The sequence below is a fragment of the Sciurus vulgaris genome (genome assembly GCF_902686455.1).
Source record: "Sciurus vulgaris genome assembly, chromosome: 12".
NCBI lineage: Eukaryota > Metazoa > Chordata > Mammalia > Rodentia > Sciuridae > Sciurus > Sciurus vulgaris.
The window spans coordinates 47,629,759-47,650,626 of record NC_136473.1 but is presented as its reverse complement, the minus strand read 5'-3'; the positions used below and the strand labels follow the sequence as shown (position 1 = coordinate 47,650,626).

Genomic DNA, 20,868 nt, shown 5'->3' with positions numbered 1-20,868 from the left:
TATATTTTTACATATTATACATACATGCCCCAGTCTCTTTTTCACTGTTTAAATTTAATATATTTACCTTAATAAGATTATTCTATTCTGTTTGCTTTATATATAAACAAATATCTCCCTGTTGTCTTTGGAATAAAATGGCACATTTGGCAAAGAACTCTGACTTGGGTTCCCTCCAAGGTCAATACTCACCCTGATAAAAGAGAGAAGTTTAAAAGACAGCTACCACTGGTTTTCTGATAGGTGGGTAAGGTAAGTTCTAAGGTTTTGTTCCAAATGTATGTTTTATTATACACTAAATGTAATTTAAATCACATAATATGCATTATTCGTGGGTATTATTAAAAGGTTCACTATAGAAAAACCATGAAATGCTTGAAGTTAATGTTTGAAGTAGCTCAAAACTGTAGCAAACTGACAAGTTACAACTTTAAAACTGCAAATAATTACAATGAAATACCAAAGTAGATGTACATGCAGGTGATTCTTGAGCAATGCAGGGTTTAGGGGAACTGACCACTGTGCAGTTGAAAATTTTGTTATAACATTTCCTTCTAACTTTTTTTTTTTTGGTACCGGGGATTGAACTCAGGGGCACTCAACCACTAAGCCATATCCCCAGCCCTATTTTGTATTTTATTTAGAGACAGGGTCTTGCTGAGTTGCTTAGTCCCTCACCTTTGCTGAGGCTGGCTTTGAACTTGCAATCCTTCTGCCTCAGCCTCCTGAGTCACTGGGATTATAGGCCTGTGCCACTGCACCCAGCTCCCTCCGACTTTTGACTCCCCACAGTAGCAACAGGAGGCTGCTACAAAATTATGCCAATAGTATAGTATGTATTACAGTTAATTTTATATGCAATTATGATTTAATACTGCATCTTTACATTTGCTTACATTTCTTTCAACTGTAAATGAAGACATGTAGTGTCATGTACAGTGTGTGCATCAGTTTTGATAAATTTTAATTTTTTATAATACAGGTATGTTTATTTTATGGTAGCAAGTTACAAAATAGACTATTCCCTACATTTATATTTTTTATGCATTCATGATGTATCTGCCTTTTCTTAATTGTTTTGCTATCTGCAGGCTACTAAGTTTAGCTGCAAGTTTTCTCATATTGTTGCAAATCTCAAAAAAAGTCCTGCAAGTGGACTTGCACAGTTCAAACCCATGTTATTTAAGGGTCAATTGTACAATGCATTATTACTGAAAGAATTTGAGCAATAAACACAAAAAGATCTATTTTCAAACTGATATGGAGAAATTTATGTAATTTTTATTAGAGTAATAACATTTTCCAAAGCAAATCCACCATCCTTGTTGTGTATTAGAAAGCAGAACTCTTGGTGCCCCAAAATTGCCTATGGTAGGTTCACCAACTTCATATATACCGAAGGACATTTTATTTCTCTTATTGTCTCTTCCACGGCAGTAGTTGGGAGGGCTTTATAAAATATTCTTAGACACTATTCTAAATACTATCTTTATTAGTGGAAGAGGACAAAATCAACACTTCTCAGTTCATTATACATCATTTTCTAATTTTAAAGAGAATTCACTTTTTATTTGCGTGGAGCAGTCTTTAATGAGCCATCTCCCTCTAATCTGAAAGCATGCCCACAAGTGAACCTGGCACTGGCTTATGTAAAAATGAGAGGGGAAAAAAGACACTGTGCATCTTTGGGGTCCCTCACTTCCTCATCAGTGTCCCAGGATGGTTTTCCATGTCCTTAAACTGGGTAAGAATTGTGTTTAAAAAAAAATTCAAAACAGTTCTCTTTCTTGAAGGATATCATGAAATGAAAATAATAAAAAAAAAATGCTTAACTTTTTGAGGAAATAAAAAATACCTTTTATATTTCCTTTGTTCTTTGTAAAAAACTATCTACACAACTATATAAAACTCATAAACAAATAACATCCAATGTCACTGGATGGAAAATTAATATGAACGAGAAAAGCATCAATTTTTTTCCTTAAGCTCGAAGAAAAATTATTTTTCTTAACAATTAAGGACTTTAAGGAAATTTTACTTTAAAGGAATACCTTTCAGTGCTAATGAAGCAAGTTATAAAATATGGGTCCTGTGATTCAACACTGGAGTGGGGTTAACAGGGGAGTCACATAAGATGCTAAGTTATCAGTCTCCCTCTCATCATTTCTCATGACAAAGCAACATGAAGAAGGAAGCAAAAGGCTACATTAATAATACACCAGATGACCAGGAAGCTTTGTCTAGTGATAAAGTAGAGCTTTTGTAGCAATAACATCTGTTTTTTAACAGACAATTGCTTTAATTTCTTAAAGGGCTGAAACTTCTAGGAAATCTTCACATCTAACACAGCACCTCTATCTTCCCTGATTCTTAGTTCTGAGTTTTTTTAATACACTTTTTTCTTTATGTCTTCCCTGTCTTTTAAAACAACTCAGTGAAGGTGGGTGACGAAAGTGGGGTTTAATAAACTGATTTCAAAAAACAGACTGAATATTTAGAAATAAAACAAGCCAGGATAAACCCCACAAGTGCACTCTGAATGACTGATGGCAATCATACCGTTGGAGTTTGCAGTGGTGTGGGGCTGACTCTGGAAGGTTCTAGAACGGGTGCCATACTGCCCTGAGAACTGCCCGCTTTGGGGTGGTAGCTCATTCCACACACCACGTGAAGAATGGAGGCTCTGTGGGGCCTCAGCAGAGGAGTTCAAACGCTGAGGCCAGACTAAATCCAAATCCTGGGGCTCTTCTTTTAGTTTTTCTCCTTCTTTGCCAACACGCTGATATATCCTCCCAGTGCTGTCATTCAGTAATCTTCTCATCCCTGTAATTTGTTTTTTAATTTCCATGCTTTCATCTCCTAATGGAAACAGAGCCAAAGTTAGCACTTTAAATTAATTAAAAAAAATCCAAATAAAACCCTAAATAAAACAATGCTTATTTGGAAATGGAGCCCATAAACTTAAGTAATTCATAAAAATTAAAGGCAGGAGATAAGGCTATGGTCTAAAGACATTGATCATAGTTCTGATGTATCTCATTTTAATCTCTTTCTGGCCAAGTTCTCCTATGAAAAGAGGGTTCCTTAGTGAGCGTCATTGGGAGTAAACTTTCAAATCCCTCTTTGGAAGCATTTTCTGAGTGAGGGTGTCATGTCATAAGTAAACTGACTGAAACAGAAGACCAAGGACAGGACTAGAAGGTTAAGAGTCCTAGGCTCAGCTACAACCATCCACATGCTCCTATGTTAACCTCAGCAGGCAGGTGCCAAAACAAAGAAGAATGCATGCTATCCATTGGGATGCAGCTTTTTGAGAATGGGCTGCATAGCACACCAGGAGTGCTACTGTCAGCAGATGTCCTTCAGGATGACACACTGCTGGTGGAGACATCACCTTCAAAGTGGATAACAGGAGACAGAGATATAGTGAGTATCAGCATGGAAAGCAGGGAGGCTTTGTCCTTCTAGTGTTCAGACTCATCACATCAGCCAGGGGATGTCCCAGGGATCCCTGACCACTCCAGGTAACTGGCTACAGGAGAATCAAAAGGGCAGAAGTCAAGCCTCCTTGCTCTGTCCAAATACACTATCACCTCCACTGCATGCAAAAGTTAACAGACTAAACCTCACTTCACCTATACTGACTTTTTAAATTATTATAAAACACAACTAATAAAAAATTTATCATCTGAATCATTTTTAAGTGTATAGTTCAGTAGAGTTAAGGGTATTTACACTGTGGTACAACCAATCTCATCTTTTTTTCCAGTGACTTATTAAGATTCTTTTTCCCTCAGGGAATTTTTTACATAAGGTATCTATACTGGATTGCAACACTTAATAAATATTACCTAAAGAGGACTGCAAAATCATACGGATATAAAATATTTTCTACCAATATTATTATTAGAGGATATTGTAATCTATTAGGAGTTATTTAAAAATTCTAATCCAGGGTCTTACTCATGCTTGTCAAGTGCTCTATCCCTGAGCTACATCTTAGCTATGTATTATCTTCTTGAACTATGCAAAAAGCCAGTATCCTTGCAGAAATCAAGAAAAATTTTTCCTCTGAGAATTAAAAGTCTTAACACTGATACATATATACATTCATGCAGTCATTCTATTAAATATTTGAAATTTAAACTACGGAAAAAGGTCAAAAGAAAGTGTCCACCAGGAAAAAACAGCTCTTGCAAATTAACATATAATATGATATTTTAATGCACTTAATAAACTAGATTTCTCTACAGAACTGGTAGTTGAATAACCCAGGTATTTTGCATTATCTAGTTATATATTTATTAATGTATGTATTACATTACTGGATAGTCTATGAGGAACTTTTACATCCTATTCTGAAATAAATTTCTTCATATTTTTTTGGAGTGCTGGTGATCAAACCCAGGAACGTGCTCATGCTAACCACATACTCTAACATTAAGCGACATCCTCAGTCCCTCCAATTTTTAAAAATGGTAATGAAAATTCTAATTCTGTCTTTAATATTGAACACTGATGAATAAAGAAAAAACACAGATTCCTAAACTTGCAAAAATGCAGCAGGTGTTTCCAGAAGGGCTCCCAAGGGAATTCTGAAAAAAGTCTACAGGCAAATGTGGTAATTTCAGCATCTAAACACATACTTTCCTGGCTAGTTAACAGAACAATATGGGCAAGAGGAAACATCTTTCCTATGTGGTTTCCACCCTCAACCCTCTTGGTTAGGTTGGTCACAATGCAGGGAAGGGGTGTATAGGCTAGTCTTCACTGGCACAAGCCAGTGGCTGCCTCTCCTCTCCTCTTGCTTGGGCTCCCTGTAAATACACAGGTTCTTGAGCCAGTGTCAGCTTACTTTTGCACACTGATCCCATGCATCACAGGAAAAGGGATACATCTCTTGACCAAGGTTCCACATCTGCTCTAAGAATAGAATTATTCTTAGTGCTACCATTATGAAAAAGATAAAAGTCACAAGAATTGCAAAACCTTCTAAGTTTAGTCTTGAAGTTCTAGAACTTAAGCCTATAAAAATTACAAGACCGAAAATGCAACTTGAGTTTTGCATAACTTTCATATTTTCATGTTGATGATCAGACTCTGAAGCTGCAGGAAGAGATGAGGAAAAAAGGCAAGAGGCATAAAGGAAGAGTCTGGTGGTGGGTGGGTTGCTCCTACAGGGTACAGAAACATGACTTCTAAAGGCAAAACAAAAAAGTCATGACTTGTGGGGACCAAGGAGGGAGAAGCAGAGCTGTGAAAGAAGATGGCAGAAGGCAAGAAGCAAGGATGACTGATATCACAAGGAAAGAGCCCAGGGTCTATTCTGCTGCAAGACATTTTTAAAGGACAGAAAATAGAAAACTGCAATAGTTGCATAAGTCTCTTCTGAGAGGAAAGTCAAGAGATTGTGGAGAAGGCTGAAAAAAGGGTGGTTGGGGAAATTTTCTTAAAGGAGACAGGCTGGACTTCTGTAGAGCACAACTGGACATTCAGGAATGCCTTTGGGCCAATAGAATCATATTTCCTTTAGCCAAGGAAGGAGGGAGGAGCTCAGGCCATCACCAGAGTAGAGGAAGTCCTGACACTCAGATCCCTATGCAGGGACTGGTGGGCTTTTGGCAGAGAGAAGGGCTTGGGCACATTTGGGACAGAGGGGGCAGGGGTTAGATGTGACCTAAAAACTAAATCAAGGAATCACAAAAAAGCTGAGTCAACCTACTAAACTGGGGGCAGTGGGTGCTCAAAACAGACAAATAGGCTGAGGCTTAGAAGCTCAGACAACAGATGTTAGTTGGTACAATAGGAAGGTTAGGCTGGTACTCCTGAGACCTGTACTCACTTCTCAACTGTACTGCCTTGTCACTAACAATGAGATAAGATACTCAGTATTCTCAGACTTCAGTTTCCTGAATCATGAAGGGAAGGTTTGAACCAGATCCATGCTACAAATAACCTTTGAGGTATGCAGAAGCAGCTAGGAGGGCTACAGGTTTTCAAAGTTTTCAACGTGTTAATTGAGCACCTAATGCCTCTAAAAGTCACATATGTCCTCAGAAAAAGGGTTATTCTAATACAGTGGAGGCCATGATTTTCAAAAAATGGCAGAAAGCATACAAGACAGATTTGAAGTATTAGATGACTTCTATATGTCTTTCCAGTTTTAATTAGTCATTGTCTTCTCTCCATATAGATATCTGGAAAAGGAAATTCCTGGGAGCAAGGAGCTGTCTAGAGCAATAGAAGTCTAGAGAGAACCCTGATCACTTTTCTTAATTTCTTTCCAAGCCTATCTAGATATTCACTTACAGTCAACTCCACAAGGCAAAATATGTTTAGGAAAAGCAATTGAAAAAAAAAAATCTTACTCTAATAGAACAGTGCCATGTGGCTATGTTATGGGTCAAACAACCATGACTGAATTATTCTTGGAGTTTAGTACCCATACTCCATGGACAAGGTCTAGAAAAGAATGGAGGCTGAATTCTACTCTTCACTAAATTCCAATATCATATTAGATCATTTTCCTTTACAAAAAGAATTTCTATGATATATAGTTTTGAACCATGTGATAAGTATGATGGCAAGATACAGTCTTCTTTCACTTGGTCACTACCAGGGACCTGACTATTCACAGTCTAGGGTGATGAAAGAATGAGATGGTAGCATACAACATACAGAGTGTGGTTGTACATAAACATTGTACATCTGTCTATATGTGCTTTCTTGTTACGAAGATGCATGAAGAACAGTCACTGTTTCCTTGCCCTACAAATGACCTGGTGTTGATGTACAGCAGGCATTCCATAAACCTTTCTTAAGTAATATGAAAGAAATGACTTATTAAATACAGAGTGAAGATCAGTAGAATAAGTGTAACACTAAGGTAATAAACAAACAATATATCAACAGGAAAGAATGAAAAGGTACCAGAAATAAATTATTCAACATACATTCACTGAGCACTTTCCATGTTTCAGAGATACAAAGATCATCAGGTACAAACTGAAAGGTACTCTCCTCCAAATCTCCCAATATCTTTTACCCAAATCCCTTTATATTGATCTGTTGCTTTGAAAAATGAACCTTATTCTCCCCAGCCTATTGACCCTTATCTCTTTTAACCATGTGCCTGGAAACTAGTTAGTAGATTGCCCTACCATTTGCACACACTTTCTGCTTCTTTCCTTGGGCTAAAACACAACTCTTCCCAGAGGATGCTGCTTTCCCTGCAGCTCCCCTGCATGAGTATTTTGCACTATGATCAGATACATCCTTTACAAAAGCAGTTCTGACAAAAACTGGTGTGGGGACAGAAATTCAGTAGAATATTACTCAATAATCTACCTGGCAATGACAATCTTTATCAGGATTTATGAGGGGAGCAGGAGTGGAGAGAAAATAAAAAGACGACTTGGAAGGAGTTTAATCAAATGGGCATGGTGATTAGTTAGTGGGGATGGGTGGATGGGAGTGGGGAAGAAGAATCAATGAAAGATAATTCCAAGGTTTCCAGCTCAGGTGACCACTACAGTTGTCAAAGAATCAGAAAAAGAAAGAGCCATGGCGATACAATGAGCCTCACTATTTTGTGTATGGTACTGGGGACTGAACCTACATGCTAAGCACATATTCTACCACTGAGGTGCACCCCAGCCCCATGAGTTTTGTTTTGATAAAGAAAACCTGAATAACAATCAATACTTGGAAATGCAACTGTGGGGTACATAGTTGACCATGAAGCAGTACTCCCTTAACTGGTTCAACCCCTCTGGATTGAGTAAGCCTCTAAGGGTCACTAACAATTCCAGGAACCAGAGGATGCCTCCCAGGGAGCTTAGACCGTTAATTCACCTAAAGTGCAGAGGGCTAAAAACATGCATTTAAATATTAAGAGCTATGCTTCGTTTGTTTCCAAGATGGCAAGGTGAGTCAAATCTATCCTTCTAAAACTCCCAATCCTGAGGCAAGTTATAAGCATCACTCCTCATTCTGCCTGATCCAATATCAAAGCACTTCCCTGGGGTACCATGCTAAGGGACTTATCTTAGTAGAATGGACTGATGGAATTGTAAAGAACTGGGGTACAAGCTTTGCTTTACACTCAGCATTAGTCAAATTTTTATCATACCATCATGACTAGTTTTGTCCTATTTTAAAGAGGTCATGGAGAAACTTGAGAAAATGAAAATTCCAACAAAAGTGATTAAAGGAACAAGGTAAAGTAAAAGAAGTTGAGTTGTTTCACTAAGAAATAAATGGCTATTGAGTGATTTAATTATCTTGAAATATTCTATGGAGTATTATGAGTAGGACATTGTTCTTTACCGACAAAGAGAAAACAGATTGAAAATGTAGTTTCCAGCTGGAGAGTAGGCAACAGATGGCCTTAAGAATTGCCCTTCCAGTTCATAAAAGCTAGCATCAGAGTACAGAAGTGTCTGCACAAGAGGTGACAATGTTTTCTGTTGGTGATGATGAAAATGTTCTGAAACTGGACAGTGGTGGTTGCATAAAGCTGTGAGTGTACTTTTCAAAAGAACACATTACAACTCCTTGAGTTTATCAGATAATGGCATGTTAAGGTAAACAGAAAGAAGTTGAGTTTATCAGTGGGAAATAATAAGAGGACCAGGATTATGCTATATGGTCTACAATATTTCCTCTCAAAAATCAGCAGAAGCTGGCCATGTTGTAGGAAAAACTGAGCTATAGCTTGTTAAATGATAGCAATGAGGAAAGGGCAAGAAAAAGGACACAGGGCCCTTCAAGCCCAGGGTACAGCTTTCTTCACAAATCCCAATGAGTTAGAAGAAAAGGAATGTGAAGGACCTCTGTGCTAAAGGAGGACCTGAAGTTGACACATCAATTCCAGACCTATACTGATGTTTTAAGGTCCCAACTGACAGCCTTCAGTGATAGCGGCCATGTTTACAAGCAACATGCAAGACTGGGATTCTAACTCGGCAAAAGATGGTCTGAAAAGCAGCAGTCCATGAAACAGATCAACAGTTTTCCAAGTGAACCCTTTTTTCTTTCAAATATATTTTTAGTTGTCAATGGACCTTTATTTATTTCTTTATATGTAGTGCTGAGGATCAAACCCAGGCAAAACACATGCCAGGCAAGTGCTCTACCACTGAGCTACAAACCCCAGCCCTGTGAACCCTTTTTTCAGATGCGATCTTAGTGAAACCCCAATAAATAAGAGCAAACCTCTGTTAGAGAGGGTGTGCCAGAACCCAGATTCCTGAAACTGTCCTTGGAATATATTCAAGAATTTCAAGGGCTCCATACAACATAGTCTAAATGCCACTAGGAAGGAAAGAGGAAAAGAAGTGGCTATGGAATCATTTAATTGGTTGACTGCAATATTATGAAAAGAAACATCTAGACGGCAATTATGTTGCCATATTTGTGGACCCTATTACACTGCAAATTGTAGGTGAGAAATAATTAAGCAGCCCAGAGCATCTATATTTAGAGGACAATTGAGTTCCTTTCAAACCTATTTAGATATATCAAGTTCATGCACCCATTCAACAAATGTTTATTATACTACTACTAAATATGAAACCTGTGTGACCCCCACAAAAAATAAATGTAAGATAGGAGTCTCTTTCCTTCAGGAGCTTACAGTCCAGCATGGGAGACAAGATGAATGCACAAACAAGTCTAGGAAAGGGCCTAAATGAGCAAAGGAAGACAAAATGAAGCAAAAAAACAGCTGTTTAAGGTGGGCGTCATGCTGTTTCCAACTTTCCTCTCGAAAAACATCGAAGGACAAAGGAGAATAAATATCTATGAGATGCATGGGGCAAAGTCCCAGGAAGAAAATTAGCAACAATAATTTTCTTTGATGTTCTTATGCTTTATCTTAAAAAGCAAATGCAAGTATTATACTATACTGTTTCTGTGTTTAATTTTAAAACAGCAGCCACCCACCAAGATGAGCAGTTTCCCCACAAACCCTAAACAACTCTGGGTACCCACAGTTACACATCTGCCAAATGAAAAAGCACAGGGCAGTGGGAGGGTAGGCTGGGCCATGACAGAGGGGAGGGCCGGTGGTTGTCAGTCAGCTTTGCACTGTCACCAGCCGCACTCCCTAGGAATACACTTTCAGTATCCATGATGAAAAGGATAAAACCATGATAATCTATGACAAATGCCTCAGAGGTCATGAGGTACAAGTGTTTCAAGAGTTAAGGAGAGGAGCAGATCATCTTAAACTGGGAAGTTTATATACAGTTTCATGAAGATGTCAGATCTGAGGAGACCAATAAAAGGTGCTACTCTTTCCATGGACACTCTGGGGAGGAGGAAGGAGGGAAGAGCACTGAAGAAGGCCTGAGGGCAGAGAAAAACCAAGTGGGCAGAGGGAGTAAGCTAACTTAGCTGGAGAGAAGGCAATGAATGGTGAAAAGTCAAAAACAGAAGGACCTTGACTTTTTCTGCAAGTGACAGGAAATCAATGAAGGTTTTCTGTAAGAGAATGATATAACACAATTAGAACTAGCCAGATAATCCAGAGGTTATCTATTTACCTCTCCCTCAAATATTCTTATATTGTGGAAAATGAAGTTTTATTTTTAATAAATAAAGCGTGGTTGCTCAATCTTCCTCTGATGAGTATATTCTTTCCTCCATTAACATGACTAGGAATGAAACTACCGCTTTGAGGAGTGTTCAAGAATAATCGAATCAGTTAAAAACCCAAATACATGGAAGAGGTCTTATAAATAACAACAAGAAATACTAAAACAATGGAAAATTAGGCAGAGGACACAAACATGTAATTCATAAGAGAATTAAGTGATCAACAAATAAATGATAACCCTTACGTTCCTGATTATTAATGTAATGAAAATTAATATGACAAACACTATAGATTTATAAGATCCATTTTGGTGAAGATACAGGGTTATAGTCACACTCATATGCTATGGATAGGCATGTAATCTGGCAAAACCTTTTGGAGTGGAATTTGGTGATTGCATTTATAGGAATTTATCCTACAGCAATACTCCAACAAGTTCCCATGACATATGTACAAGGATATTCACTGAATGTTCCCATGACATATGTACAAGGATACTCACTGCAGCAGCATCTTACTAGGGAAACCTGGAAACACCCCCAACCTTTGCCAATAGAGCATTAGATAAATGATCATTCTACTAGTAGAATGAAATTACAGTGCATCGTTATATATCTATAAAGAGTGAAACAGACTCTGGCATGATAATTTGAAAGTATATGAAAGCTGATATCATGGTTATTTTATTCTCCACTACGGCATACCTGGGTATAAGTCTGCCTGGCTTAAACTAGAACCTCAATGTAAGTGAAATAAATGCAAATTCAGTTAAGTGAAAAAGTTGCAAAGCATTATAAAGTTTAATTTCATTTTCTCTTTTTGTAATACATACATACACAACATATTTTATAAATAATGTCATTAACACTGAGAGTGTGATTAAGAAGGGAAATTAAACTTTTTAGCTCACACACCTTGTTTTCAACTTCACAAATCTTAACTTTGAATATGGTTTTGAAATGAATATATATTACTTTTTTTTAAAGCTAAGTATAAAACAACTGGTACTGACAGTACTGACAGTATGGATATAAAACCAACTTGATGAAGTTGGGCAGGTATGACCAACAGATGGCTAGAGAGAACAGGAAAGAAATCTATGAAAGGATGCTGAGATGTAGCATATTCTGCAACCACTGGAATACATGCCTAGGATCTTCTCTTCAAAGTCATTATAAGTTGTGTGTTTTTAAAAAAGAATTTGGATGGTTAAATACAGTGATGCACGCCTGTAATCCCAGCTCCTTGGGAGGCTGAAGCAGGAAGATTGCAATTTTGAGGCCAGTCTCAGCAACTTAGACCCTGTATCATAATAAAAAAATAAATAAAAGGGCTGGGGATATAGCTCAGTTGGTAGAGTGCTTGCCTCACATGTACAAGGCCCTGGGTTCAATCCCTAGCACCACCATGAATAAATAAATAAATAAATAAATAAATAAATAGGGCTGTGTTGTAACCCAGCAGTAGAACACCCTTGGGTTCATTCCCTAGTACCACATACGCAAAAGAATTTTGGATATATTTGGCGGGGGAAGGCTAAAGCTACCTAGCTACTTACTACGTCAAAGACCCTCTGGCAAGCACTCTGCCTACACTTAATTCTGAGAACACCTAAGAGTACCCAACTCTGGTGCATACATTTTACCAAGGAGGAAACACATGTGCATTTAGAGATCTGAACTGGATGCATCAGGCTCCTAGATCCATGTGCTTCACTACTCTTATCAAATCTGCTCAAGTAACTAGCTGAAAGGCAGCAGGGGCTCCATTCAGGAGACAATCAAGTTGTGGTGAGTTCAGGGAACTGCCATGGCATGAAATGAGTGTTTTTTGAACTGCTTAGCACCTTAATCACCTAGTTAATTAAGTACACACGGAGGCAGTGATGAACTTATTACAGCAACTCATCTTTGTGAATTCTGACTCAGTTTCACTACTGCAAACTAAGAAAAACAAAGGTCATAAGTTTCCTTTTAAATTGGAAACTTGGTTCATTGTAAATCCTGTTAGTTCTGCAAACCAAAGATCAAAACTTGGGTAAAGTGGAATATGAATTTATTTTTGTTCATGATTCTAAGGCAAAACTCTTCAAAGGCTGGTGATATTCATAGGAAAAATATAACAAGATTATAGATTAAAAGCTGTTTCTGAATTCTTATAGTAATATAGCCAAAATCTCGCCTTTATTCAGTAAGAGATAAAATATTCATAATTTACTGTTTACCTTTTCAGTATAATTTGAAATGCTGATCTTCTGATCTACTGTACAGTAAACTCCTAACAGCCCTAAAACAGAAGTGCAAATCTCTCCTTCTTCTGGAGATGCTAATTTGCATATCGACATCATGGACCAGTTATACAAGAACTGATTAAATACTGGCTGTATTACATTTCTTCAGTCATTTAAATTTTTAAAAATATTGTAAGTTAAATAAATGTGCATGCCATTGCACAGTTTCATCTTCAATGTAAATAATGTTAATCATGATAAATAATGAGTCACATTTGCTAGCACCCTTTTCTTCCAAAGATCAAAAGGAACTTGGATAACTTTGGACTCAAAGGTACCTCGAGAGTGGCAGCCTTCCCTGAGAGAGACTAGTGGGAAATCCCAAGCAACAGTAGTTTAAATCAGTGGCTTACAAACTTTTCTGACTATGATTCACAACACAGATGACCTGGAACACACATAAATATATGGATACCATGCACATAGCTGTAACAAAAGTTTCGTGAATTTATCTTTTTCAGTGGCAGGAGGGTACCAGGGATGGAACCTAGGGGTGCTTAACCACTGAGCTACATTCCCAGCCCTTTTTATTTTTCATTTGGCAATAGGGTCTCACTAAGTTGTTTAGGGCCTTACTAAGTTCCTAAGGTCTGGAATTGTAATCCTCGTGCCTCAGCTTCCTGAGTGACTGGGATTAAAGGCTTGAGCCACAGTGCCCAGCCATGAATTCATCCTTCTTGCATACAATACTTTCTATTGCATTTCTTTATTGTTATTAGTATGGCTGTTGTTGCAGTATTGGTGACAATCCACTAAACTGATATCATGAACTGTTTATAGATTACAAGTGATATGCAAAATATTGCCTTCAGTGTCCTAGGTTTTGTTTTTGATTTTGTTTTGCTGTTTTTCAGTACTGGGGATTGAACCCAGGAACACTCTACCACTGAACTGCATCCCCAGCACTTTCTTTTTCTTTCTTTTTATTTTTTTATTTTTGAGAAAGCGTCTCACTAAGTTGCACAGGTTGGCCTCAAACTTGCGAGCCTCCTGCTTCAGTCTCCCGAGTCACTGGGATTATAGATACACACCACCACACCTGGCAGTCCGAGATTTTGAGGACACTACACTAGGCATCTTCTTGCCCTCCACATTCTTTCTGGATCCACTAATCCTGCCTCCCGGCTTGAGTGACCACCTGTATGCAAGAACTCTGCCCAGACCTCATTTTGAGACCCCAAACACATACACTCAATTACCTATTGGGCAGCTTCACTTGGACATCTCAAATCAACCCTAAAATCATATCTAAAAATGTATTTTGAGTGACCATCCCATCCCCAAACCTTAGTAAATGGCACCAACTCAGCTGTTTAAAACAGAAACCTGGGAGTTAAATCCCTTTCTCTGACAATCATTTAGTCTTGTTTCTTATAACTTTTAAATTACTTTAGAAACTTCCCACTTCTTTCTATCAACACCCAGTTCCCATTATCACTTTGATGGGGCTACTACCAAAAGCCTTCAGTATCACTCCACTGCAATCAATTCTACCAGAAGCTAGAGTATCTTTCAAAATGCAAATCTAATTATATTATGTGCTTCCTTGGAATGCCAATAGCCTTAGGACAGAGCCCCGACTCCCTAACATGGCTCTTTGGCCTCCTTGCCCAATTCTCCAGCCTTGGCACCTGCATATCTCCCCCTTATTCTATAGTAGTAGTTTTCAAGTCTGACTGCACATTAGAATCACAAGGGCAATTAAAAAAAAAAAAAAAGGAAAGAAATACGAATGCCCAGGCCTCCCTTCAGAACAATTCAGTCAGAATCTAATTAGTGACTGTCATGTATAGCCAGAGGGCCTTCTGCTTTAGATATAACGAAGGTCTTTCAGTTGTTCAGGAAAGCCCTCACATTCTGGCCTCCAAAGATGCTGTTCCTATACTCTGCCTTCAGGTCTCATGCTAAATGTCGTTTTCTCAAAGGTTATGTTCCTTAAATCCCCATATCTGTGAGGTCCCTGTTGTAAGTTCCTGTGGAATCCTTATTTTCCTTTATTACAACCTAGTGGGTTTTAAAATCTCCTAGCCTAGCACTAGGGGCTAGTCAATAGATATATGCAAACTGAATACAAAAGTAAATTGATTCTAGAAACAGATTTGATACCACTGAGGAAAGCTGGAAACGACAACAATACTGATTTACAAGAAGTAAACCCAAATCTGAAGCATCTTTGGAAGAAATTCACCTTTTCTCCATGGAGTATACAAGGTGGTGGCAAGCAGAGGCCACTATTTATTTGTTTCTTCGTATGAAAGCTTTCCCCACAAATATATCTCATCCATATTTTCTTCCCAGTTCATCAAATATGATAGGTGGGAATAGCTGACAATAAGGAGACTAAGCTGCTTTCCCAGAATGACCAAAGTAAACCTGGGGAATCTGAGCCAGATGGGGCCACACATCTCCACCAACACCAGGCCCTTCAGGAGTTCAAAAAGGAACACTGAGATGGTGGAGAAATGCTAAGCTAACAGTCCTGTAGCAGCAACTCCCTACCTTATTTCATGCAATGCATATTAAGGTACCCATTAAAGTCTTGTTGTAATCGAAAAAATTATATATGTGCAATGAGAATGAGTTAATGTTAACAGAAGAACCTTATCTTCGGTTTCTCCTGACTTTTTACTTTTAAGTTGCGCCTTAACCTTGCATTTTGGTGGGGTTCTTCACATTTTATATGTAGGTGTAAAGTCATATTTGAGATATAATTCCATTAACCATACAAGCAACTTCATAGTCTGTTATGTTGCATCAACCTTTTCTGTAAAAATAAATTGTTAAGGATATTATTCCTGGAACAGAATAAATTCTTGGAATTACTGAGTAACTTATGTACCATACTACTGTTCCAAGAACACATTACTTATTTTATCATGACAAAGTAAAGTTATTAATCTTCTGGCTTCCATTTCAACAATGAGAAATGTTATAAGATGCACAGACACCTGCATTACATTTCAGTTCGACTTTATATCATCCATAAACATCTCTGTTTTGGACACCTCATCCAAACAAATGCTCACAGAATACTCTATGTAGCATTCGATTTTATGAAACTATAAAAGTTCCTTGCTGTTAATTACAGAGACAAATGTCTCATCACACATTTGGTTAGCAGATAGCATAATTAGTTTTCTCCATTAACCTTTCAGATATAAAATTTGATTTCCAAGTAAAAAACACTGTAAAACCCTTGGAACTCAAATCACACAGTATATTTGTACATGTTTGAAAAATGTAATACTAAGAGAACAATTTTATAGATTCTTATTTACAAGGATACTGATTGTCTAGAATACTAAAGAAAATTTGTCTAAACTTTTTAATGATTTTAAAATATATTATAAAATACACATGTAAATAAGCTGCCCTTTGTATAATAAGCTGCCCTTTGTATAGAAAGGAGGCACAGCAACCTGACCATCAATGGAATGTGCCCTTGATCTCTTCTAGTCATGGCCTTGTGGTTGAATTGGATCATCATCGCCTCTCATTCATAAGACAGACAAACAAGGAATAGACACAAAGGAAGGGTTTTCAGCTGATGACAATGGAACACAGCTATATCTACCACATGAAGTTTTTAGCAATGGCAGACCACGTATGCAAAGGTGGCCCCCTTCAGAGATTACTGATTAGCAACAGTAAAAAAAACAGTAAAAAATAACAGAATGAATCAAACAACATTACCCTATGTAAATTTATGATTACACAAATGGTATGTCTCCACTCCATGTACAAACAGAGAAACAACAAGTATCCCATTTGTTTACAATAAAAAAAAGAATATTTATATTTAAAAATTTAGATCCAGAAGTTTTGCCCTGAACGAACTCAAGCTGAGCCTGGATGGATAAATAAAGGAGGACCATGCAAACAGGTACTAGAGGTCACTCTAGCCCAAGAGACCAGCAGTGGATGTGCCAAGGCCACAGCATTGCAATGTTCCACGGGTGCCTCTGTATGGTGCAATGTGAGTCTGCAAGGCCCTGGTGGGTGAAGGCCAGTCTACACACAGGAGAATGGTAGTGCATCCTATTTCAGAGGTAGAGATTAAAGAGGGGGCTCTTATTAACTTAATAGAAAGTATACACAGTTAAAAGTAACTCCATTGTTTGTGTTGACATCTTTCACTCCTGATATATGGGGTTCAAATAAGAAAGATGTATGAAATTCCACCAGTTGAGCAAGGATGAGAATTTAGAGGTAAAAGCTGAATAATAAAGTTTCCAATTGGTTGACTGCACTTTTTGTTAAATTTAAAATCAGTTTCCTCTTTCATTCATCAAGCATTTATTGGTTGTTATGTGATTAGCATACTGCTGGGCAGTGGGGACACAGTGATGATCTTTAGAGAGTTTATAATCCAGTGGGGGATGTATGTAAGTAAACTAATAATGCCTTTGCTTTGACAGGGATAGGCACAGCATACTGCAGAAGGGGAGGGGGAAATCTGTAGGCTACCTGGAGGAGGAGCATCAACTTAGAGTCTCAAGGGAGGAGAGAGAGCCAGGCAAAAAGGGAGGAATGGGTGGCAAATGTGGAATTCCAAGTACATTTATGCAGTCACTGAGGTGAGAAAGTACGTGGTCTAAAATGTCAGGAAGCAGGGCCATTGGAGGAATGCAAACTGATCTGGTATGGCTGAGTCTGGAAGGTGAGACAGAATGGGTCAGGAAAAAACTGCAAGAATCAGACAGGTGACAGCTCATACAAGGCCCTGGCTGTCATGCTAAGGATTTCAGGTCTTAACATGAAAGCATTAGATGATGAAGAATTTCAGGCAAAAGAGCAACCCAAATTGTATGCAAAACTGGAAGGAGCCTAAAGGCGCCCCCTAGATCAACTGCTATATGTTTGGGCTTCTGTGTCCCCAGGCCAGCTCTGCCTGCTATTGCCAACGCATCCCTTCTCAGATTGTGTTCCCTCCAATAATCTGTTACTTATAAGGAAAACAGCCTTACTGTGTCAATGTTCTAGGTCTATTTTTAACTTTGAGATGCAAAACACACTGTTCCAAAATCTTTATTTTATCTTATAGATGGCTACATTATTTTCTTCCAAAATAAAATCATATTCCCAAGGGAACCAAAAAAAGGCTAAATTGTCAATAGATCTCCTTGGATTTTGCCTTTTGGGGATTTTTTTTTTTTTTTTTTTAATGACTTGGTCATGATCAGTGTAGAAACATAAAATATCACAACATATCACACTTTTCCCATATGGGGCAGTTGCTAAACTACACCAAGCTTTCCTGAGAAACAAATAAACAAATTTTCCTCAACACAAATGCTGCCACTGCCTTGGTAAATCAATGCAGGCTGGATGTCAGCCCCATTCACCCCTTGCTGGGCACCATGGGTAGGTACAACTTGAGCAGCTGTATGTAGGGCTCTGTTCCCTCAGAAATGTGACAGTCCTTAAGGTTTGCTGGCATTCTCTAATGCATGGCTTTATTTTCTTAAGATTGAAAAACTTGTCTCATGTAGACTCCTAGGAATAGACAATGTCAACACTCATTTTCAGATGGTCAGCACAATCTTAGGCACCTCTATAATACTGTACCAGTATCACAACCCAATACAAAGTGAACAGAACACGTGGTTTTTCACCTGTGTTGGTGTTTTTATGTGAGTTTCTCTCCTTTTTTGAGCTTTTCTAGATTTGTAAAAATTTCAAGTTGTATGTTATAAGTCATCATCAGAAATCCCAAATTTCTACTCTAGTATGTTACAAAATCTTCAAATTCTATGAGATATATTTTAGTTTGGCTCACCAAATCTCTCTAAAGTCCCACTATGGTAGTACATTTTAAGATGAATCTTCGCAGACTAGTATGACAGCACCAAACATATTCACATATTTAAGAAACAAATATTTAAACATATATCAGCTGAGTATGATTATAAACATAGCACTGTGCTAGGTGCTCCTGAAGACCCAAAAAAGAATCCAGGCCACACTTGCCCTCTAGGATCTGACGATCTGCATTAGGACAAATGAGGAGAGATGGTGCAAATAAACAGGCAGGATTCAATGTGGCAATGGTTAAGATGGGGTGGAGGAGGATATGCAGGGTGACCTGGAACACAATAAGGTCAGGCAGAAAAGTAAGTAAATATTAGGCTGCACATAGTAAGTGCCAGAAAAGAGTGATGTTATTATTCAGTACTGAAGTGTACTTCTAATTTGGAAGGAGACAAAAATGGGGATAACAAAGATAAGAATACAGTGTTTTCTAGTTTGAAAAAGTCCTTTCCTATATTGGATTTTCTATGTGCTATAGAAGAATCTGATGGTCTGAACAACATAATTCTACTATAGAAGGTAAAGAAAACTCTTCAAGAGTTTTGTCCAAGGTGTTATTAGCTAATAATTTGAGATCAAACCAAGTTTTCTGCTTCTCAATCTGACTTTTCTCTACTGTGCTATAAATTTTTCATGGACTCTAGACTCAAGTTTGCATCCCTTCACTGAGCATTTAGTAGCCACAGTCTGACCCTACCTGAGTCTCCCCTGCCTCCTACTTCCAGGGAATCTCCTCCCCTTAACCACTCTGCTCCCTAGCAAGCACAACTTGCCCAGGTGAAAGGGGGCTTTTGTAATATATACTAAAGTAGCACAGACTTTGGGATTTCTGATGTTGATTTGTGAGACATACTTGAGATACTTTACAAATCTAGAAAAGATCAAAAAAGGAGAGAAACTCACATATGAAAGCCAACACAATACAGGCACCTGGCACATGCCTGTAATCACAGCTACTCAGGAGGCTGAGGCAGAAGGATCAAAAGTTTGAGGCCAGAAGGGGATATAGCTCAGTGGGTAGAGTGCTTGCCTCACAAGCACAAGGCCCTGAGTTCAATACCCAGCACCGCAAAGAAAAAAAAAAAAAAAAAAAGTTTGAGGCCAACCTGGGCAACTTAATGAGACCCTGTCTCAAGATAAAAAAAAATTTAAAAAGGGGGGCTTGTATCTCAATTTCAGGGTATGTCTGGGCTCAATCCCAAGTGCCACAAAACAAAAACAAAATTAAGAAAGCAAAGCAACACTCATGAAAAACCCTATGCATTCTCATTCTGAAGTACTATGTGGCCTTGGGCAAATCACTTTCATTTCTGACCTTAGAGTCCCATTTGCAAAACATGAGCTAGATAACAACACCTACCTCCTGGTATAACTGCAATAGTGTGCACGTGACACATCAAAGTATTGAGGGGAGCCTAACTACAAATGCCTCCCCAACTTTAGGCAACGAGTAATAAAAAAGAGTGATAAAATCCATATTCACATCTTCAAAACATTTCTATATTCACACATATATTTAAAGAAGCCATTGGTGCTTAAGTTTTCTAAGACGTTCTCTAAACTTTGCTTGTCTGCAGTTGTTTTTGAAGCCATTTTTTGGACAAAGTATAAGAAGATATTTTTGGCACTGTATGCAACCTTGGAAACCATCAATTGGGGGTTTTTAAATAGTGACTGAGGGCACCCTAACAAGCTGCAGAGGCCTGCAGAGGAATGTGTGATGTATGTAAGAATCTGTGGGTCTCCTCAGTCTGTCTTTTTTTCTCTTCTTCTTTATTGGTGGTGAACCCAGGGCCTCGTACATGCTAGGCAAGCGCTCTACCACTAAGTCACACCTCCGGCCTTCCTCAGCCCTTCTTGGAGCAGCTTTGTTCTCCTTACATCCACTGTGCTGGGGGTTCCACATGGGAGTGCACTGAACAAAGCATGTGATGTGGTTATGAGAGAAAGACGCTGGTTTGTATCATGGCTCTGCTACTAAGCAACTTAGTTAACTCAAATTTTTCATCTACGAAAGAGAATGACAATACCTTTCTCAGGACAATTAATGGAACGACATTTACAAAGTTCTTAGCCTAGTTCTTAGCATGCAGCAAGTTCTTGATAAATGATACCCCACCTTGGCCACATTCCTAACCCTAAGAGACATTCCTAGTGTTCTGTTCCT

General features: G+C 38.3%; 1 protein-coding gene across 7 annotated transcripts in view; it reads right to left on the bottom strand.

Moving 5' to 3' along the window:
• The window catches only part of BEND7 (BEN domain containing 7), an 80,749-nt gene that overhangs the window by 53,176 nt on the left and 6,705 nt on the right, over positions 1-20,868 (bottom strand). For 6 of the 7 annotated variants that reach the window (XR_013758333.1, XM_079107215.1, XM_079107214.1 and 3 more), the window contains one exon: positions 2,560-2,859. Coding sequence is in view for 6 of the 7 variants with exons in the window: in XM_079107215.1 (XP_078963341.1) it covers positions 2,560-2,859 (300 nt within the window). In the remaining variant the exon portion in view is untranslated. Of the gene's footprint in view, positions 1-2,559; positions 2,860-10,443; positions 10,486-20,868 lie in introns of all 7 variants that reach the window. The other variant, XM_079107216.1, reaches the window with a different exon arrangement.